At 45.4% G+C, this 22,720-nt stretch overlaps 2 protein-coding genes across 4 annotated transcripts in view; one reads left to right on the forward strand and one right to left on the reverse strand.

Moving 5' to 3' along the window:
* FRMD3 (FERM domain containing 3) overlaps positions 1-3,005 on the reverse strand; it is a 149,376-nt gene extending 146,371 nt beyond the window's left edge. The window contains exon 1 of the mRNA XM_065656152.1: positions 2,907-3,005. Coding sequence (XP_065512224.1) covers positions 2,907-3,005 — 99 coding nt within the window. The remainder of the gene's footprint in view (positions 1-2,906) is intronic.
* Positions 3,006-15,958: 12,953 nt separating this feature from the next.
* Positions 15,959-22,720, forward strand: IDNK (IDNK gluconokinase). Of its 3 annotated transcripts, XM_065656480.1 has the most exons (5): positions 15,959-16,076; positions 16,229-16,259; positions 17,409-17,495; positions 19,048-19,091; positions 21,296-22,720. In XM_065656480.1, exons 1-5 carry the CDS (start codon positions 16,036-16,038, stop codon positions 21,654-21,656), a joined length of 564 nt encoding a protein of 187 aa, XP_065512552.1. In that variant the 5' UTR covers positions 15,959-16,035; the 3' UTR covers positions 21,657-22,720. The 3 variants fall into 3 exon arrangements, with proteins under 3 accessions (XP_065512552.1, XP_065512553.1, XP_065512554.1); XM_065656481.1 differs by lacking the exon at positions 16,229-16,259 and having other exon boundaries at positions 15,996-16,076; XM_065656482.1 differs by lacking the exons at positions 15,959-16,076; positions 16,229-16,259 and adding an exon at positions 17,221-17,299.

Raw genomic sequence — 22,720 nt, forward strand, 5'->3', positions numbered from 1 at the left:
TAGCACATTTTGTCCATATATGAAGTTCGAATACAGATCTGATCAAGAGGCTAAAGACAAAAAGTTGAGCGGTTTGGGATTTGTCGTTCTAGTGTCTTAACAACCACGCACATACAAGATAAATCAATTACACAGCTAAATTATATCTCCTCCATATATATAGTGATAGGTAAGGGGTAGCCATCTATACACAGGATTAAGCAGTTTGAAGTGTGTGGCACAAGACTGAAAGGCAAATCAGAATCATGAAATGTCATCATTAATTGCATGTATCTGCTGAAGTGACCAAGAGTGAAATAGTTTGTCATACTAGGAACTGCATTTACATGTTTAGAATTTCAGTTCCTAAAAATCCTAGGGAGAAAAAAAAATGGGCAGTTCCCACCTTTTAAATACTTTTGGTCAGTGTGCAGACTGAGGAAAACAAGTTCTAGAAGAGTTTATAATATAATTCAATTTTCACGATTACCCTTACAACTGTAGCACTTAAAATATTTTCAACTAAGGTGTAAAACACTTTCCCCCTGCATGCATTACATGTGGAATGAGCCACAACAATGCAATATGATTCAAATGGTTCTGAGCTCATTACCTCACCTTGCACAATGTAATACGTAATAAGTGGGTTTTTTCTACCCTGTGGGCATTGAAGGGCATACTCTTAGCACTGTAAATCTGTTGAGCGTGACAAATCTACAGAGCTGTAATGACACCATCTCAGATTCTGACTTTAAACTCATCATTGTTTAAAGAGACTGATTTTTAAAGATGTCAAATAAGTTACGCAAAGCTAGTATTAAGCTCTGAGAAAAGGCTCTGAAGGCCATTCTGCTTCTTACCCATTATAGCTATGGTCTCATAAACAGACTATTCATTAACAAGAGCACTATAATGGTACAGGTACAAGATGTTTCAGTAATTTCCAGTTACTTTCAGGCTACATGCTGAGTGTAACTGGTACACAGGTATAAATTGGGAGAGGAGCAGCTGGAGAGCAGCCCTGCAGAAAGACACCTGGGGGTGCTGGTTAGCAGCAGCTCAGCACCAGTCAGCAGTGTGTGCCCTGGCAGCCTGGAGGGCAAACTGCGTCCTGGGGGGCATCAAACACAGTGTAACCAGCTGGTCAAAAGAGGTAATTACCCTGATGTATTCAGCATTGGTGCAGCCTCACACTGAGAACTGTGTGCAGTTCTGGGCACCACACCTGAAGAAGATGTGAAGGTCCTTGAATGATTCCATAAGAGGGGAACAAAGCTGGTGGAAGGTCTGGAAGACATGAACTGTGAGGAGCAGCTGAAGACTCTGGGTTTGTCTAGTTTGGAGAACAGGATGCTGAAGGGCAACCTCATTGCTCTTCACAGCTTCCTGAGGGGGAGAAGTGGAGAGGGAGGTGCTGAGCTGTTCTCCCTGGGATCCAGTGATGGGATGTGTGGGAAGGGCTCAAAGCTGTGCCAGGGGAGGTTCAGACTTGACATGAAGAAGCATTTCTTTACCAAGAGGGTGGTCAACACTGGAACAGGCTTCCTAGAGACATGGTAAATGCCCCAAGCCTGTCAGTGCCTTAAAAAGAGGCATTTGGATAATGGCCTTCATAATATTCTTTAACATTTGGTCAGCTCTGAAGTCACTGGGCAGTTGGACTAGATGTTGTTGTAGGTCCCTTCCAACTGGAATGATTCGATTCTATTCTATTCTATTCTATTCTATTCTATTCTATTCTATTCTAGTATTGCATGGCTCCATTGGAACTAATGAAAAACAGAATTTCGTCCAAGCAAAAATGTAGCTGGCATCTCATGGCACTTGATTTTTTCAGCCATAGTTGGTCTTTGTACAAGACTACCAACTTGATTTAAAGCTGTGGATATTTCAAACTACCAGAGAGATGGAAAGACCAATTGTGAGTGGCAACTTCTTAAAATACCACGCACACCTTCCAATCTGGATGCCAAGCTCATCTGAGTGATTCTATGAATGCCATGGAAATTTCAAACAGACCAACTTGGTTTCTAACGCAGTTTAAGAATATGTAAGACTTCCATAACACATCAGAGTTTGGGTCTTGTTAGGACACGCAAAATACCCCTGCCGGCACACACTACAAACATTGCTGCTCCACGAGAAATTCACAGGCTCCTTACTCTTTGCCTCCTTATCCTTATTACTTGAAGGAATCAAGAGAGACTAAGTAACTAGGAAGAGGGACTACAGCAAAGTTGCTTTCTTTCCAGTTGCTGCACAACCACTACCACTGAATATCCTTCTGTAAGTTATCTTTTGCGGCAAATTAAGAGGAAGACGGAGCAGCACTTCATTTTGAACTCTGCCCGCTATCTCAGTAACAGCGTTTCCTGACACCACACGCCGCGGGCCTTGCTCCCAAGGCAGGGCTTTCCCGGTACCGGAGAACCGGTCCTCTCTTGAATACCACCTCCGCGACAAGAGCTGCCCAGCGGGCGCTCCGTTACCGCGCCGCGGGATGGGGAAGGCGCCGTCGGGGTCTCCCTCCCCGCCCGGGCCACCTCTCCCGGGGGCGCCGCAGCCCAGGGGGCTCCTCCTGCCCGCGGGGCTGCCGTGCCGGGGATGCCGAACCACGGCGGACCCCGCGGCTCCAGCAGTCGCCGGGCGGGCTCCGCGCCGTGCTGTGCAACGCCGTGGCGCAGCGCCGGGAGGCGGCGGAGAAGCCGCGGCTGCCCGCGCCGCAGGTGCGCGGAGCTCCGCGCAGGGGAACGGAGCGTGCGGGGAGCTCCCGCCGCGGCCCCGCCGAGCCGCCGCCCGGGCCCTGCGACCGGCTCCGTACCGGGGAGCCGCCGCCGGAGTCCCGGCCCGGCTCTGCGCCCCCGGGCCGGGGTACCGCTGCCCGCCGCGCTGCCCCGCCGAGCCGCCGCCCCTCTCCCCGCCGGCACCTGGATGTGGCAGGAGATCTCAGAGTCGTCCAGCAGCCGCACGGTGCATTTCATCTCCGGGCTCAGCGACCTGATGCTGGAGCTCCGGAACCGGATCATCCCGGCAGCCCGCCCGCCGCCGCCGCTGCTGCCGCCGCCCCGCAGGCAGCCGCAGGGGGCCAGCCTGCAGCGGCGCCCGGCCGACCGCGGCACGGCACGGAGCGGCACGGCGCGGCACGGCACGGCACGGCGGCGGCACCGCCCCTCAGCCCCGCGGCGCCCCGCCGCCGCTCGCCATCCGCCCGCCCGCCGCGGCTGGAGCCGCCGCTGCGTCAGGCTGCGCTCCGCTCGCCGGCCTCAGCATCCTCCTGCGCCCGCCCCCGGCCCGGCCCGCGGGGACACCTCTCCGCCCTCACCTGCTCCCCCCCGCTCGTCCGCCCCACGGGCCCCGGCTGCGCTCCCTGCGGGGCTCCGCGCCGCCGGGCTGGGGAAAAAAGGCAACCCCGAGAGGGAAACGTTCAGCGCCGGTGTTTGCCTTCCCCGCCACAGACGTGCTTTGCCTGGTTTTGAGTGCACCTGAGTGACTGGTGCTGGCTTGGGAGTGCCCGGTGCTCTGCACAGGGGGACATCCCCTCAGCTACCGGCGGGAGTGAAGTCCCCAGGCTGCCTGCCCACCCGCAGCCTGCGTCTCCGGGGTATCCCAACACAGCCCGAGGCAGGAGGAGGACCCTGTGAAATTTAGTTAAATATATAACAAAATGTACCAAGGAAGATGGGTGCGCTCTAAGGAAACAGAAAAAAACACAATGCAATTTCATGTAAGAGTGCAAGTTTTAGAAACTTGTTTCCTCAAGGAAAAAGAATGGTCCATTAGGGAGGAGCAGTCTCATCCCGTTTGTTGTGTAAGTGGGAAAGAAACTAGAGCATCCGATGGCTTCACTGTTACGTTCTCCACCACAAAATGCTGTATACCTTTGTGTAAAACCTTGCAGGAACCAAGTGCTGAAGTTGGCCAGCCTTGAAGCAGATCAGCACTGTGTTGAAAAATGAGAACTTCTTTTTTCAGTGTGAAATGAAAAATAGCCAGTGTGAAGTGGGATGTGACTGAAAGCCTTCAAAGAGAAAAAAGTACTGGCGGCCACACACGAGGTGTATTTCAGTCATTTCGCTTAGTTGTCTGTGATCACCTGTAAACTTCCATGTTTTGAAAATAGTTCTGTGTGAATGTAATGTTCTTTTGAAAATGCAATGGAAAAGATGAAGCACTGCTTCTCCTGTAAAGTCTTCCTTTGCTTTCTGCTGGGCTGCTAACAGTGGGAAACACAGACAACCACAAACAGATGGCAACGATGTAGTGCTCACTACCATCAACTAATAAATATGCAAAACCCTTTAATGTCAGACATAAAAGAAAAAATACAAAGACGCGCTTCTTGTAATGATAAATGTTTCCAATTGCACAGTGAATAGTGAAGCAAACCAGCCAGTACCTAAAACAGATTATTCACCTCAGTAGCCACAGTCAGCCCATAAAGTATGGAAGAAGGTCCTTATCAGCCGAGACACCAGCTGTGGACACCCACTCATGAATAATAAAATAACACTTTTTGTCCTACAGTCCCACAGCATGAAAGCTCAGTAGAGGCAGGATTTCAGCCCATGTGTGGATCAACTCTCAGGTGACACAGGTTTTCCTGCTTGCAGTAGAGAAGAAATCTTTCCTTTCCAACCTGGATGTGTTACCTTTCCCTTCAGTCCTTGCAGTACGCCTTTCTCCATCCCAAAGGGGAACTAGAAGAGGGAGCTGAGCCAATGATGAAGCTCTAGGAGCAAGTCAAAGTCTACCACTGTCGGAAGGCTTTTTGCTTTACTCTCTGGACCGCATGGAGAGGGATGAGCTTCCCAGGAGTTCTCAGAGCTATGGACACAGTGATGACTGCAGCATGAAATTTGCATCTCCAAACTGTTACACAGAAGTGTGAACTGGTGTGTACAAACAGGAGCACAGCTTCAGGAGCACAGAGCTTAGCAGAATTTTACTTGCCTGCTTTAAAGACGGGTCACTCGTGTCTTTTTGACACAGTATTTGCTTCTGTGATACTCAATACCATATATACTTGAGGTGCCTGAGAGCTCTGTGAGACACATAACAGATTTCTGTGTTTCAATTATCACAGAAATACAGCCACTACTAGCACAGAATATAGCAGCCATCTAATAAGAAATCACCAAATAAATGAAATTGTCAAAACCAAATACTCCACCCCACAGGAAGGGAAAAAAAAAAAAAAGAAAACACACAAACAAAAACCACAACACACACAACCACCACCTGGCAATGAAAGCAAACACTTTGCCGAGTTAGAACTGCAGAAAGTAAATCCATCACATGAATTTTGCATCAGATATTAGGACTGCCATCCCTTCCTTATTCACAAAGCATTATAGGCCTTTTTTTTCCTACAAATAGGAGGCCCTTAAATGTCTCATACCATTACCAATTACACAGGAAAACCCACAAACATATTTCAACAGCCATGATTGACTGAGTGCACCCCTTTTTACCATATCTTGGAGGTCAAATAGTCCTTACACAGCTAGCTTTTGGAAAGATCATCTGAAAGGCCAGGCACCTCAGGAACTGGCATTAAATAGTATGGCAAATATTAGAAAACACAAAGCAATGTATGGATAAATTCAGTTCAGTTACCAGTAAGCACTGAGCTGATGGTGTGTAAAAAAAAATACACTGCATGGGCACCTCTTCACTTCTGACTCAGTGGAAGGTTATCAGCTAATGCTATTGCTGCCAAGAGGATGGCAGGTCTATCCAAGCACTCACCTGTCTTCATCCTGCAGAGCCTAAAGATCTGATGGGACATCTCAATACCAGGTAATTACAGCTGCAAGAAAAAATGCTGGTGGGCTGGCACATGTTTGAGATGCATTTGAGGTTCAATAGTCTCAGGACTGTCACTACTCAATGCAATAGGTGCATTCACGTTCTCTGTTCACCTAACTGGTCGCCAAATTAATTTGCTTTGGGCTGAGCACATCTGGATGGAGTAAGGGACAGTAGCCTACACCTCCTATTTACCCAGGAATTTCTGCCAGATGCAAAGTTAGATTCAGGGACAGCAGGGAGCACTAGTGCGCTTGAGTAGTACTTTAATTTCTGGATGATTCTGCATGGATCCAAATTACAGAATATAATAATAAAGGGTTTTCCCTTCAGCGACTGATCATGACAGGAAGTTTAGCTCTTTAAGTTAATGTTTACAATTTAAACAAGCACATACATGTGTGTATATATATCTAGGTTCCCAGATACTCAGAGATTAATTCAGAAATGCAACTGCTGCAGCTGTAAAAACACCTGCCTTGGGTCAGACCTCGGGTTGCAGCACAGGTAGAGCAGATACACAATTCACTGTACCCACAGCGATGCCCTGCACAACACACTAACCTCCTTCCCCTAGGTCCACACCTATCTCACGAGGTCCTCACAGCCAAGATGTACAGCATGTACAGCAACTAGCCATGGCTAGGACTCTCAGAGATCATGGGGCCATGAGCAAGGAATAGAAACTTTATTCAAATTAACAAAGTCTGGGACAGTTTAGATTCAATTCAGTTCCCTTCTACAGTAGGATTAGGATCTCCAGCTGTAAAATATTTCACCAGAAGACAGCTGATCTGGACTTCTCCAGAACATATCTTAAAGGGTGGAGGGTGGAGGCTAGCAATGAACCAATATTTCAGGAAACAGTTTACTATAGTCAGGGAAGCATGAGTTTTGCTCTCAAAGTGACAAGGTCCACAGGAAAGCTAGCTTCCTAGGTGTCCTGGAGGACCAGTCACCAAGAATAAGGTTTGGATGACTTCTGGAGGACCCAGCTCACCAGGCAACAAACCAAGGCCCCAGATTTTTGTGCATGTACTTCTTTTTTTTCAGTTGAATTGCCTTTGGGACACACACTGTACTTGTGTAAAATGTATCCAGAAGCCAAGCCAAAATTAGCAGTGAGCTAATTGAATAGAGCTGGGCATACCGGGTAGCACTCAAAATATGAAAACAAACAAGTTCATCAACTGTTATACATACAGAGAGATCACATACCTACGGGACACTTTTGTCCTGATCCTAAATAAGCATTTGGAAAGAAAAAAATCAATTTCACTTTATAGCAAAAAAACAATTGTAAAGAAAAAGTGGGGCTTGCATCATGAAATTAAAGGTCTCTCACATCTGAATATTACACCAGTAATTTGAAAACTATATAAAATATTAATGCATATTTCTATAATGCTTATTAACCCACTAACAAACCCTGAGAGTGTTTAGAGATACATAATTTACAAAGAAAAAATATTTAAATAGCAGAAGTTCTACTGATTGCAATGAGGGCAGAGTTGAGCCAGAAGCTGAAACTTTAATTCACATAGAGTTTCTACTTTCTTTTTCATTACAAAAACATTACGAAAACATCACATATTCATTGCATGAGTGAGAAGGCAACAAGATCTGCAAATATGACATTATTTGACAGCAGTACCAAAATACTCAGGATTTTTATGTTTGTACTTCGAAGAGAATTTGTACTATGAGCGAAACAGGCTCTCATTCCAAATCCACTAAAAATACAGAGATATCAGAGATATTTGGCCACAACTACCCTAGCAAAAAGACCTAAAGTCCTATTGAAATCCGTAGGGATGTATCACAGCTTGCATGGCACTGCTGGCCTCCAAATTCCTTGGGTGCAGTTGCGAGGGCAGTCACAACCATGGCTCGCAGGGGAAGTAGGGGTGAGTCAGAAGTCTGCATTTTCTTCCACTGCTGTAGTTGAGCAATCTCTGCAAAGATTCAGATTCAAGTATGGCAAGAACATTACAATGCCCCCTTTCCAGCAAAGAATGATGGGTTGAATTTACCATACAAACTTCTTAGCAAACTTCCTGCAGATGTCACCTAGAAGCTCAAATATCTATCAGCATTTGTCCAAGTTAAACTGTATTGCACAATATCACATCTGAAAGCTGCCTACTGGAGCAAATTGCATTGCTTGTAATCCACACAAATCCATACAAAGTCGCTGAGATGATTTTCAACATTCACTGGGTCCTGGGACTTGCCAATATGTTTTACTAGTAAGGACTGAAACATTTATTTGGTACACTCTTCAGGGAATATATAGACAGTACTATTTTTCTAATACCATAGTCAGAAAAAACTACAGCAGGCAGTGTGCTCTCTCAGAGTTTCCTGTGCTGCCTCTTCAATAAGTCTCTCTCCTCTGAGGACCATGTTTATTCCCAAATACTTCTTTTACTACCAGTTCTCTCTAGTTGCTTTCACACAGTCCATGCAGGAAGCTTCCAGGCTTGTTATAATGACAGCCCTAGAGAAAGCCTGCAGCTCACACTGCTGGAAGACTAACAGGTTTTACATGTGGCACAACTGGTGGTTTCAGATGTCTACAGTTAGTTCAGCACCCACAGGAACCTGGTTGTGTTTTGCTGAATGCAGGATTGCTGCCACATCCATGTATCTCCCTAGTCCATGATGAATTAAAAAAAATCAAATAAAATAAAATTCTGGCACCAGTGACTTAGTAATCCAAACAAAAGTAATCTGTTGGCAAGTGGAGAAAAGAGGTGTTGCCTACCTATAGCTTGAATAGCTCCTCCTTTTAACAGTATTTATCTTAATGAATGTTTAGTGAGGCTCCAATTCAAAACACAGTCTAATGCTACACCAACTAGTCACATTTTTTTCAGCTTTATCATTGCAGGGAGGATAAAAACAAGAGTAAAAGTTGATCATTACTGTTACACTAACACTAGTCATAAAATATACAAAAACTACATTAACATCAGTTTGCAGGTGGCTAGTCAAGCAAATTCTTCAGAGCCAGGCTTTGAAGAGCTCTCAGCATGCCAAAAGCCTTGCTTACTTAGTGCTCAGAGGAATTAACCCCACCACACACATATTTGGTGTGTTCTTTTATACTGTTCTTGTTACTGGGTAGAATCTGGACGCTGCTGGGCAGAACTCACTTGCAGTAACGTCCTGTTTCCATGGCTTCTGCACATGTACTTTGAAACAGCTGAAAGTGCTTAGACCAGTTTTGGCTGGTTTTATAGTTCCTTTTCTTCTTTTCAGGTTATTCTGATTCTTAATATTCCCATCATCTTCCAACCAAAGTGATTCTGTGATTCTGTGATCATACAATTTGAACTTTACATCCTTCGTCTGCGGTTGTAGTTGTCTAACTTCCAATGTGATTAAAAGGCTTATCCAACCAAGGGTCAAGGAATGACCCTTGAAGTTGGCATCTGTATGAGGAATCAGATTTTACATCACATCTAATTTGTGTAAATCAAAGTGAAATTCAGCAAATAAAACTTCTGCTTTGCGCATGAGGTAAGTCAGGTTCCTAGTACGTTTTGTGAAAAAATTAAGTAGTACAGGAAAAACGTGTATCACATACAACAGGTATTTCAAGTTTGTTAATCTTGGCAGCATCTAATCTCCACCCCAAGTGTGTTATTAAAATAATTAGCATCATGATTTTTAAATAATAGTATACAACTATGCTCAGTTTCTGATACACCTCTCTTTATATCTTCTGATTTTTGTCATTAATCCCTTTCCACATCACCATAAGGACTATTGCTCTTTATTGATCTGGCTCTTTTAATTATGTAAGAGCTAATAAGAACAGGATTTAAAGTTGCAATTACTTTTGTTGCTGAACTTTCTTGCACGTGAGAGGCTTTATGGTGTAAGAGAGAAGTTCATGTGTACATGATTGCAGAATGAATGTTTGGCTATCCAAGGGAGACATGTGGACTAACCAAATGAAAAAAAAAAAAAACAAAAAAAACTATAAAAAAAGACACTGAGAAAGCACACTTCAAAAGCATTCATTAGTAACTGCTCAGTACTAGCAGTCTCATGACTTACTTGTAGGACCAGCATTTTAAGACACATGTATGTTCTCCCTGCCACTTCCCAAAGCCCACAGGTGGCTACACCATACTAATGCTCTGAGTGCTTTCCGAATTAATGGTTCCACATTGGTGTGTACTGCTGCTGTTGTAAGTAATGTTGAAATATAGAGTACATAAGTTTTACACACCCTGGGCGTTGGGAGACAAACACAAGATGAGAAGATAAAATAATATATCTGTTGCAGAACCTGTACTTCCAATGGAGGCCAGAAGCTTTCAAAGAGACAAAGTAACCTGGAGAAGCTACTTTTAGTCTCACTTAGATCGGGATAGAGGCAGTATAGCTCCCCCAATGGCCTCTTCGGCTATCTTCTTGAAGAGACAAAAGAAAATCATCTTCCCGTAACTCTGTGGTCTCCTTTATTTCCAGTCTGGCCCTGCAGCAGCACTGAAATTACTCCAGGTTGCAGGTGACTGTGTCCTGCGAGCAGCAGCGTCACCATCACCCTGAGCACTACACGCACCCGCAGCCATCCACATCCGGCAGGAAGATCCATGTGTTTTCCTAATTCTGCTCCGAGCATCAGATAGAAACCTCGATTTTCACAGTGACTTTTGAATCACACTGCTGCAGCTCTAGTTGTGACTCTGGAGTGAAACCACTGTAATTTTCCAATATTTTTTTAATGCTCTCAACCTCGCAGATAAATACTATTTTATGACCCCAGTTTTTCAGACGTATTTTGATTTGTTAAGCACTTCTCAGGAGTCTTCATGTTAATGCACTGATTTTTGTCACATCATGTGGAGAAATTTTTGTTAGAAACACTTTGATTAAACACTTTGATTTCTTATACAGAATTAAATTGGGTAAAATTCTTGTGCAAACCTGGTGTTGACCTTGAAAGACTTACTCTGGATTACACTGATAAAGTATAGCTCATGTTTTCAAAATCTAAGAACGAACACGTAAAAAGACAACTAATCTTCCGCTGCTTATCTACATTAATTTTCTTGAAAGTGAGTCAACTAGCCATTGCATAAGCGCATTACAATATTTCCTTTGCTGACGCTAGAAAAATTAAAATTAATCAACAATAGCTCCTGTGTTTAGAATTATGTGTATCTAACTTTTAGATCAATGTTTTCTTAGGCCTCTCTACACAGAAATTAGTGAGTTAAGACACGTACAGGTTATAATGTGGCATGAAGTATTGCATTCTTCTTTTAGCTATAGCTGAGTTCAATTAATTTTGTCATTCCTTCAGCTTTGCAGTCAACCTGAGAACATACTTATGTTGCTTAGAAGCAACAAAGTCACTTCCAGTCTCTCTTACCTGGGATTTTTTGTACAGCAAACTGGAAAGAGAAGAAAAGTTATTTCCAACTCTCATTTTTTATTTCACGAACATCATACACTGAAGCTCTGCACTTCAGTATGAAAAAATGTGATAAGGTAGCATGTACAAATACTTACTGTGATTTTTAAAACCTAGAACAGCTTTAGTTTGGTTTTCTGATTCCAAATGTTTGAAAGCTTGACAGATTCATCAAACTGCTGATTTTTTTCCCAGTACTGGGAATTTTTTTGGGGTGCAGAGAGCCAGTTTGTATTAAGTTCTCCTCAATCCTTGAAATATCTACTGTATGACCAAAAGGAAAGGATTTCAGAGAGTGTATTGACTGACTTGGTATTGCATGGAACAAATTCTGAAAATTGTTGGTACAGTTTTGATTAACACAGCCATAATTTGAAGCTGATTTACTTCACAATGAGGACTTACTGTGACTAACAGAACACCACAGTACAGGCTGTTTCAGCAACTCTCCTCACAGTGAACACTAACACTCTCTAACTTGGATTTACTGTCAATGCATATCCTGGATTTAATTTGAACCCCTAAAGGTATACATAAATTTGGGCCTTAGCTACTTGAAAGACAGTCTTTCTCCCTGTAAGATTCAGGAAGTTGAGATTACTCAATGTATCTGAGCACGATCTTTTGTAAGAAACAGACGTCCATGGCGCTGGATATTGCTGGCAAGGTTTAAGAGGTCTGTACACTCTTATAGTAGTTCACAATTATGCAGTGATAAGTTTCAATTAGGAATTGGGGTGTGATTTTTTTTTTCTACTTTGAATTTGGCAATATTCTGAATACAATAGGCCTTTCGTACTATCTTTGAGAAGGAGGCAGATACAGTAAAGGCAAATAGAAATAACTGCAGGAAAGTAAAATTCTTTCATTCATATTTCGTGTTACCCTTCTCTAATATAGCTAGATGATAAAGCTTTAGTGAATGCCACAAATTCAGTATCAGACAATTGGTCAAACCAGAGAGGCTCAGCAAGACACTGAAAATACTCAAAAAACCATAAAATAGATTAAATGCCATTGAAAAAAAAGTACTTTAAAACACAATATCTGGAAAATTCTTTAGAGACTAGAAGCACATGATAGGTTTTCTGGTAGATATTCTTGAGGGGTTTTGCCTTTTAATTCTTGACTGTTCATCCTTCACCATTATATTTTAATTTCACCTGTTAATAAATATAATAAATAAAATATCAGAAGACATCTACATTCCATTTTCTACTATTTCAGCTATGTGAATGTACTCTGAAATTCATGAAACCATACAGCTTTTTTATACAACTACATCAGATCTTCAGAATCAATTTATATATTCTGCCAGCACTGGAAATAACAAGAATTTTAAATGCTAGAGAGAAGGTGCCCATTGCAATTATGGCAAATGGTCTTCAATGCAATGACAACATCAGAATAAATTTCCTAAGATGTGCACATATCATTAAAAGACAGACTAATATGGAGATCCTCTGTGTTATTAAAGACAAAATAGTGGGGGGAAAATAGGTTTTGTCTGTGACTGGGCCAGACTGGAAAGGAAATCCTCATTCAATTCAACCCAAAAGGATCCGTATATCTTGATCTACAACTTAATTAAACACATCTTAACTGGATACTGAAGCATAGGAAATGCGATGGTGTTAAGCCAACTGTTTGGCTGAGTTTTATCCAGTCATCTCTCCAGTTAACTACTAACATGAACTCTGTCTGCACAAATCAGATGAACCACACCAGCAGGAAGTCTGAATATCACTGCATTCTTCACATTGCCTATAGGCTCCTGTGTTTATACAATTTGATTAGTTTTCTCCCTCTCCTCTCCTCTCCCTGCTGCAGCATCTGCAGGGTCCACCGCTGCCTGCACAGCTCTGTCAATGCGTGCTCAGGGCTTGAGTACAAGAGAACTCCTGGCAAGACTTCCTGCAAATACAGTGATGTAAAACAGCTGTTCGCTGACATCACACCAGCCTGGCATGGAGCTTTTTATAAAATGCAGAGTTATGCATTAAAAAAAGCTGTCAAAGGGAGAAACAGTTGTTTTCTCTGCTTTGTAGTAATCACACTGGGTAAAATGGCAAAATCTGGTTACAAAAGCACCATAGGTGAGGTAGTCAGTTGCTCTTCATGTTAAAAAAATCTCAAGGATTGTTGTGACAGGGCAACCAAGGTTTTAATTCTGAGAATGGGAATAGCTATTCTGATAATGCTTCCAGGGTCAAAAAATCCACAGGTATTTTCAGGTCTGCTCATCTGGATCTCCCAAGAACGCTCAACTGAATGAAAGGTTTCCCCTGACTCACAATTAATCAGCTGAGAAATTGAAAAGATGCAGGAAAATTCAATTAGTTTAGCACAATCATACTGTTGTTACAACATAATTTGTATTCAGTCACTGAGTGCCTTACAGGAATCATTGTGGTCTGTTAGTAATTTGAGGACTGGGTTGTTTAGGTAGTAGCCTAATAACTCAGAAGGTTCTGGTCTTTGTTAAGAAACTCTTAATAAGTATGTAAAGTACATGCAGATCCAACCCCAATTAAATGGTAAGAGACAGATAACAGATTTAAAAAAATGCAAGACATCTTTCATTCATAATGTTATTTGAAGTCACCAGAAAAGGAAATAAGATTTCATGCAGACTGGGAAACTTACTGTACTTTCTGAGAATTTCTGCCAAGGCTTGAATCATATAAGGTCATATTACTCCTTTTAGCTTCAGAAACTAGGATTGACTCAATCTTCTTCATTTTGGGGAGGTCCTGTTTAGAATGCACACTGTTGCCTATTCTGGAACCCCTTGGTACCTGTAACTTAAAGAACACACTTACTATGCACGACTCCACATTGACAACTGCAGCTTCTAAGGCATTAGTAGCTGACTCCCACAGCTATAGTGGAACATTCAACACAATATAATCATTCCTGGTGTCCAACCAGCATTGCCCTTTTTTCATGGATACTTCTTCCCTCCCCAAGGCCCTAGCATCAGGCCATGTATTACCCTGGAGGTAAAAGAGAAAGTCTTGCGAAAGGAAGACTTTCCCTTGGTTGAGTAGGATCAGGTTAGAGATCGTTTAGGCAAACTGGACATCCACAAATCCATGGGCCCCAATGGGATGCACCCACGAATACCGAGAGAATTGGCAAATGTTATTGCTAAACTGCTCTCCATTGTCTTTGAAAGGTCCTGGAGAACAGAAGTGTCTAAGGACTGGAAGAAAGCCAGTATCACTCCAGTTCCCTCCATCTGAGACACAGACAACACTCGCAAAAATGAAAAAACCCCACACTGCTCCGCTTCACAGAATCACAGAATGTTAGGGATTGGAAGGGACCTCCAAAGATCATCTAGTCCAATCCCCCTGCCAGGGCAGGAACACCTAGGTGAGGTTACACAGGAATGTGTCCAGGTGGGTTTTGAATGTCTCCAGAGAAGGAGACTCCACAACCTCCCTGGGCAGCCTGTTCCAGTGCTCCGTCACCCTCACTGTGAAGAAGTTTCGTCTCAAACTTAAATGGAACCTCCTATGTTCCAGTTTATACCCTTTGCTCCTTGTCCTATCACTGGTTGTCACTGAGAAGAGCCTGGCTCCATCCGCGTGACACTCACCCTTTACATATTCATAAACATTAATGAAGTCGCCCCTCAGTCTCCTCTTCTCCAAGCTAAAGAGACTGCAACGTTTCCCATGAAGAGACTGTCACCCGAGTCTTTTGTACTTGCAGGGATTTCTGTCATTCCCAGCTACTACTATGCAGCAGTTCTCTTTGTCAGCGGCACACAGCAATTTCTCCAACTAGGACACGATGTGATCCCACAAAGACAAATTTTACGAGAGGAAGCTGAAAACAAAGAAAACACACCACACGAAGCCACGGTTTTGCTTGGTTATATTTCAAAATAAACGTCTCTACAAAAAGCAGCATCCTCTTCCCCGCCTGACGCGAAGCCGGGGCACCGCCCGGGCTCCCGGTACCGCGACTCTCCGGGCACCGCGACTCTCCCGGTACCGCGGCCGCCGCTCCCTGCGCAGAGCAGCCGCACGGGCGCTGGTGGGCAGCACCGCCGCGTTTCATCCTCGAACAGCAAAAATCCTCGCTAGGTCAGATAGACACGCACGCTGACAAGAAGAACACTTGGAGTTTAAGAGCATTTGCAGAATTTAAAAATATGACTTGACTGATCCTTTAAAAAAAACCCCAACACCACCAAAAAAACACACAAAAAACCCAAACCATAAACCACAGCTAGACGCGGTATGGCTACTGGGTTAATGAAATTTTAAAGGCAGACATTTATGAGCAAAGGGTAAAACAAGTGTCCGACAGGCGTTAATGTGCGCTGTAACACTCATGGCGGAAATTATTTCTATTCATTCGTATGTGTTACCGAGGCTGCGAACAGCCTGGGAACCACTAGGAAAGAAACGCCCGACCAGGCAGAAAAGCTACAGACAAAAAGGGTGAGGATCGGGTAACTTCAGCACCGTGAGCAACTGCAAAGAGCGAGCGCGGGGAGCACGACACGCGTGTCGCGGGGCCCCGTGGCGGGGGAGAAGGCCGCCGGAGACCCACGCGGGGAAGCGGCGCCGGGGCAGGAGTGGCCGCTTTCGCCACCGACCCCGCCGCCCCGCCACGGCCTCCCCAGCCCGGCCCGGCCCGGCTCCCCCCGCCACGGCCGCCGGCGCCCCGGTCCCTTGGGCGGGTCCGCACACGCCTCCCGCGGCCGAGGGCGGGCCGGGGCGGCCGCGGGCACCGTCCCGCCTCGCCGCGCACACGGCCGGGCGGGGACGGCGGGAGCGGAGGGCGTCGGGCCCGCCATGGTGCTGCTGGTGGTGATGGGCGTGAGCGGCTCCGGGAAGTAGGTAGCGGGCGGGCGGCGCGGCGGAGCGGAGCAGCGCGGGGGCTCTGGCGGCTGCCCGGGGCGGGGCGGCGCGGCTCGGCGTTGCTGGAGCCCGTCCGTACGGGGTGTAGGCGGGGGGGCTGTAACCGACCCTCTGTGCTTCTCTGCAGGACCACGGTGGGGTCGCGGCTGGCAGCCAAGGTGCGTAGGGCGGTGCGACAGCCGGGGTGCCGCGGCCGATCGCGTTGCGCCGCCGGCCTGCCCTGCCCAGCACCGGGCAACCTGTAGCGGGCAGGCGGGAGGGGAGGCGGGCAGGGAGGCGGGCAGGAGGACGGGCAGGCGGGGGCAGGCAGGCGGGGCAGGCAGGCAGAGGGCAGGCAGGCAGGGGGCAGGCAGGCAGGGGGCAGGCAGGGGGCAGGCAGGGGGCAGGCAGGCAGGGGGCAGGCAGGCGGGGGCAGGCAGGCAGGGGCAGGCAGGCAGGGGGCAGGCAGGCGGGGGCAGGCAGGCAGGGGCAGGCAGGCAGGGGGCAGGCAGGCAGGGGGCAGGCAGGGGGCAGGCAGGCAGGGGGCAGGCAGGCAGGGGGCAGGCAGGCGGGGCAGGCAGGCGGGGGCAGGCAGGCAGGGGGCAGGCAGGCGGGGGCAGGCAGGCAGGGGGCAGGCAGGCAGGGGGCAGGCAGGGGGCAGGCAGGCAGGGGGCAGGCAGGCAGGGGGCAGGCAGGCAGGGGGCAGGCAGGGGGCAGGCAGGCAGGGGCAGGCAGGCAGGGGGCAGGCAGGCGGGGGCAGGCAGGCAGGGGCAGGCAGGCAGGGGGCAGGCAGGCGGGGGCAGGCAGGCAGGGGGCAGGCAGGCGGGGGCAGGCAGGGGGCAGGCAGGCGGGGGCAGGCAGGCAGGGGGCAGGCAGGGGGCAGGCAGGCAGGGGGCAGGCAGGCAGGGGGCAGGCAGGGGGCAGGCAGGGGGCAGGCAGGCGGGGGCAGGCAGGGGGCAGGCAGGCGGGGGCAGGCAGGGGGCAGGCAGGGGGCAGGCAGGGGGCAGGCAGGCGGGGCAGGCAGGCGGGGGCAGGCAGGCAGCCGGCCTTCGCCCCGCTGCCGCTCGGCTTGCAGCCTGCCCGTCGCCGGACGGGCTTTGTGCGTGTGTCCCCAGCGCCGACTTGAACTTACTTAGTGCTGCGGTGCGTCAGCTGCTGCTGAGCTGCCTCTGTAACTTCTGCTAATCGTCATGGCACAAGTGGTGATTCATATTATGGTGTAAGAGGCCTGTAATTTCTTAGCTGTCATCTTTGCACATTTTGGGATCACCATTAGCTCACCTGGTTTAGCTGAATGATCCATAATTTTACTTTTTTTTTCCCCATAGCTTGGATGGAAGTTCTACGATGCAGATGATTATCATTCTCCTGAGAACAAAAAGAAGATGGCAGAAGGGATACCACTAAATGATGAGGTACCTTGTATAAACCCTCAAGCAACAGTCATCAACACATTTTTCTTTGTAACCTCTGGCACAGCGTGTTAAAATAGATTGTGCTTTATGTAGCCTAGGCGGGCTGTAAACATAGGCTGAATTTATAGATCAGCTGGTTACAGAAGGTGACTTTTTGTGTTACAAAGGATTCTGCATTGAAAAATAGTTCCTCAAAGTGTGCTCACAAGGGGTTTGGTGCTGATTCAGGGTTTGTCAGAAATCTCTCCCTCCACGTCAATACACAGAATTGCAGTTTTAGATTATATGCTGCTGCTTTGAGCTAAATGCATGAAGACAGATGAATGTCTCTACTGAAGTACATTTTACCACTTTCAGTTACTGCAGTGATTACTCCACAATCTTCTGTTTTATACACTCCTATTCGAGATGTGCGTACTTTCCTTCAGCCTGTTCTTCAGCCTGGACATCTAAAAATGATCAAGTTTAGTTTTACAATACTTACAAGTTTAGAGGCTTGAGTAAATTAGAAAAGTTACAAGTTGACACCTCCAGAACTTTTTCTGAGTAATCTCTAGAAGTGTAAAGCTGAACTAGGAAGTTCTTCAAATCACTCTCTGTAGACTGAAAAAATATTCTAGATTCTTAGTAAAAACTTCAATCTTTCACTGGTGGTTAGAAGTTCATATAAGCCTGTAAGTCCTCTAAAGTAGCACTGCACAATTGAATGACTGAACCATTGATGTGTGGTGCCCAGCAAGAGCGAAGCATCTCTTCTGAAACCCTAGACATGCAAAATTGTGAGGGTGTTCTTGAATGCCAGTGGGAAGTTATTCTACAATGACAATAACAACAACAACAACAACAAAAAGTTGCATTTATTTGTCCATGTTGTCATTTGTTGTGCTCACGCAACAGTAACAGCACTGGAAGATGAAATGGGAGTGATTTTTTAGTGCTCAAAAGGTATGACAAAAGTTCATGGGAGCTTAAAATTTAAAATATTATTATGATGAGATGCTGATAAATCACTGATATTGTGTTTGCCTAACTACTGAGCAAAGGTGTCCCAAAATTGTGGCTATGACTACATTTATTTGTGGTCGCTACTGACATAAAAATGACATAATTAAGTTATTGCGAATAACTAAATTTAGATCTGTCTGTTCCTGAAAACCACACTTTGATCTGAAGCGTTGTGTGTGTATGCCATGACATAAGGAAAAAGAAATAACGATTCAGTACATTTGAGTTGTGTGACAGAAGCAAGAGAGAAGCTGACTGTCCTTCAGAGGTTTACAAGGTGCATGCAACACGTAAATACATATTACTTTTACTGGATACTTCTAGGTATCTGTAATATTAAAAGTACTATTTTGCTAAAAACTTCTTATTGGTAATATGCCTAGCGCTTCTCATTAGCCTTCAGGCAGGGGTAGCAGATCTAGAGAAAAACAACTTGTTGTAAAATTTAATGCTAATTTTCATCTCTAGTCAAATGCTCTAGATGTTAGAAGCAGTTTTTTCAAATCAATTTCATAAACTATTTTGAACTAGCTTGTTTTCTTTTTAGGACAGGATTCCCTGGCTTTGTGCATTGCATGATATATTACGGAGGTAAGAGAACATCTACCTTTAAGGTGTGGGCTAAAGATAAAAAAAAACCTCGCGAAAGTATTTGCATTCTGAAGCTGAAATGTATGTAGTAGTGTAAAAACATTCCACACGTAGTATAGCTGTTCTGTTTTCACTAATCTGAGCTGTCATAGTAATTGATAAGGGTGAGATAATCCCTGAATAATAGTGTTGGGAAAATTGTTGCCAATTATAATTATTTTCCTACTGTCTATGTAAAAATAATTTCAAGGATCCAGTTCCGTAATAAACCTGACATTGTCTACTTGCCAAGGATATAACCACAAAATACACCGATAATGACAGTAGGGTAACATTTTGTAAAATATTATTAGTTCGAGTAAGACGTGGTGTCAGGTTTGCTGTGTGCCGTCTCCCATAGCATCCTCATAGAGAGGATGATGGAAGTATGGGCTGGATGAGCAGGCAGTGAGGTTGGCTGAAAAGTGTCTGAATGGCCAGGGCCAGAGCGTGATGATCAGTGGAACAAAGTGTAGCTGGAGGCCCAGAACTCGCCATGTACCGCAGTGGTCAGTACTGGGTCCACTCGTGCTTAACATTTTCATTAATGATCTGGACGATGGGGCAGAGAGTGTACCCTCAGCAAGTTTGCTGATGACACAAAACTGGGAGGAGCGGCTGATCCAGAGGGACCTTGGCAGGCTGTAGAAATGGGCTGACAGGAACCTCAGGTAGTTTAAGAAGTGCCAAGTCCTGCCCCTGGCGGGGAACAAGCCCAGGCACCAGTACAGGCACCGGGGGGCACCCAGCTGGAAAGCCTGTTGCAGAAAAGGAGCTGGGGAGGCGTGGTGGGCAACCAAGTTGAACGTGAGCCAGCAATGCGCTCTTCTGGCAAAGCAGGCCAGCGGTATCCTGGGCTGCATTAGATGAAGTGTTGCCAGCAGGTCAAGGGAGGCGATCCTTCCCATCTCCTGAGCACAGGTGAGGCCACCCCTGGAGTGCCCTGTCCAGCTCTGGGCTCCCCATTAGGAGAGAGACACGGACATACTGGAGAGCATCCAACAGTGGGTCATGTAGATGATGAAGGGACCGGAGCATCTCCCACAGGAGGAAAGGCTGGGAGAGCAGGGACTGCTGAGCCTGGCTTTACATGGTGGCTGTTACTTGCCTGTGCAGGTGAGGTGAGTGTACCTCAGTGGAACGCGGGCTAATTCACGGTGTCTGGATTGTTATGCTGGATCCATTGCTTTATGTTACATGCTAGCCCAAGGCCACTGCCCAGCTCCAGATACTTTGCAAAATCAACTATGCTTTAAAAGAGCCTAATGCTAATGTTTAATTACTAGAAGTTTTAAGTAGCTGCACTAGGATCAGCTTACCCAGGTGATAATAGTAGGTATCATAAGTTCTTATTTCTCTGTGAACCAAAATCTGGTGAACATAGCATTATTTTTAAATAGGTTTATTCCTGATTTTGATTACAGAATGTATTTTCTCAGACAGACATTTCAGTCACTCTTGACAGAGGCAACTAATTATGGATTTGCTTTTCAGTGGAACAGACACACCCACAGTTCTATGCTTGCTTTAAGAAACCTTGCCAGTAAAAAATACACGTACCAGGCATGAATTTACCTACATCCGGTTCCTTGTTTAACTTGAAGTGGGCATGTATGCAGTGCTGCTAATGAGTTTGGTTACAGGAAACATAAAATTTAACATTACAGTTACATTTGAGACAGTGAAAAGAGGTGTTGGAAGTATACCTGCGTATGTGTTTTGGAACAGAGCTCTGTACTATTCACCAGCCACTTACTCTCTAGACAGATCAGTATATTAATTTTATAGATAATGGATGGGAGATTTTATGGACGTTCAGTTGCTGCTGTTGTCAGCAATTAAGACATCATGACACTCCTTGTGCTAGACTTGAATTTAATTTAGGAAAGGACAGAGGCTAATAAAAGAAGGTCCCCAAGACAGAGTTTACCAGGAGGCTGGCTAGCCTGGCCTCACTTTCAAATCACATCTTTACCTGCATTGGAAATTTGGTTTCGAAATCCTGTCAAAATGATGAAAAAATGCCACTGCTCCCAAGGCTGTCCTGTGCAAGGGTCCAGGGCTTGTCTCCCTTGTTCAGCAGAACGAACAAGTTGTTTTGTTTTATCACATCTGGATGTGGTTGGGGTTTCTTTAAATTATTTTTTAAAATTTATTTTTGATAGAGAAGACTCATCTAGACAAGATGCAATTCTGGCCTGTTCTGCACTGAAGAAGATGTATAGGCAGGTATTGGTTAGTGGAGCATCTGCAATTGAAAGCAACCAGCCAGAACAACCAGGAGAAAACACAGCACTGAAGATCCTCTTTGTTCATTTGGATGGGCCTATGGACGTCATTGCTGGCCGCCTGGAGAAGAGGAGAGGACATTTTATGCCACCTGAGCTTCTCAAGTCTCAGTTTGATACTCTGGAGCCTCCTAGCGCACCAGAAAGCTTTATTACTGTCAGTCTAGAAAAATCTCTCCCTGAAATAGTGCTGGAGATCGAGCGTGCCATTTCTCAGGGTGAGGCTTTTCTGGAGTAAGTTTTGGAATTACACATAGAGAAATTCCATTAAGGATATCAAGGGTACGAAACAGCATTTTTATATTATGAAATTGATTATTAAACCAACTTCCCCCCCACCCCCCAAAATTAAATGGATTGCAATGTTAAGGGCTGGTTTACTGGTGTTCGTGTTTTTATCATGGCCCCGTAAAAGACACAGAAGATTAAATTTTTAAAAACTAACAACTTTTAAAATCTTTTACCATATGAAAATAAAACTCCCATTCTAGGAAGAGCCTGCTTTTGAAAATCCTGCCAAGGGTCACACATTAAGTTCTTCACTTTAGTTTTTACTCTGTCAAAGATGGAGATGGGCTAGTAAGTGATGAAATAATTTACAGCTTTGTTAGAGAAAATATACTTATTTTTCTATAAGAGGCAGGAACATGCATGATGAAGTTCTGTGCCTGACACTGCCACTGTCTCACCGCCAGATTTTCAACAAGTTGTAGCTTCTGTGTTTGTGTCCCTACTAACCTCACCAGGGCACTAGTGACTCCATGAGAGCTTTTGTGAACTCATATGTATTGAACACCAAGCTGAAAAACGTATGAAAAAAGGTAGTGGTGGTGAGGTAATATACAAAATATAATTGTATGGAAAGCTTTAGAATTAAAGCGCAAGTGGCATCATGTTGGCTCTGAACTCGCATATTTCATGTACAAAGCGTACCCATTGAAGAAGTGCAGTGGAGAGTGAGTCAACCAGTGATCTAAGACACTGGACACCAGACTGATGGGTGTTTCCTTCTTTCAGAAAAACTAACTTACTCTTTCACAGCTGGACCTTCTCTTCCATCACGTCCCTTTTCTCGTGTGCTTTAGTCTTCCACCTCAGCCAGCACCCAGTCCAGTATATGCTATGGATAGGTATCCATACAACTGCTGTAAAGCTTAGATCGAGCTGTTCCTAATACACATTTTCCACAACTTGTTTTCTGGTAAGAAGATGTCATACTTTCATCCTGGAAGAACTTGGTCTGTGTCGTTTGTCTGTCTCAATCGCAACAAGAAAATTCCAAATATCCAATCGGTTACCTAA

The sequence above is a fragment of the Caloenas nicobarica genome, chromosome Z (assembly GCF_036013445.1).
Source record: "Caloenas nicobarica isolate bCalNic1 chromosome Z, bCalNic1.hap1, whole genome shotgun sequence".
NCBI classification, from domain to species: domain Eukaryota; kingdom Metazoa; phylum Chordata; class Aves; order Columbiformes; family Columbidae; genus Caloenas; species Caloenas nicobarica.

What these genes read in the sequence shown, in the direction of transcription:
- IDNK (XM_065656480.1), top strand. Translation starts at nt 16,036, where the DNA reads ATGGTGCTGCTGGTGGTGATGGGCGTGAGCGGCTCCGGGAA. An exon ending in GGTCGCGGCTGGCAGCCAAG is followed by an intron (nt 16,260 to 17,408) that starts GTGCGTAGGGCG and finishes TTTTCCCCATAG; the next exon opens with CTTGGATGGAAGTTCTACGA. An exon ending in GGATACCACTAAATGATGAG is followed by an intron (nt 17,496 to 19,047) that starts GTACCTTGTATA and finishes TTTTCTTTTTAG; the next exon opens with GACAGGATTCCCTGGCTTTG.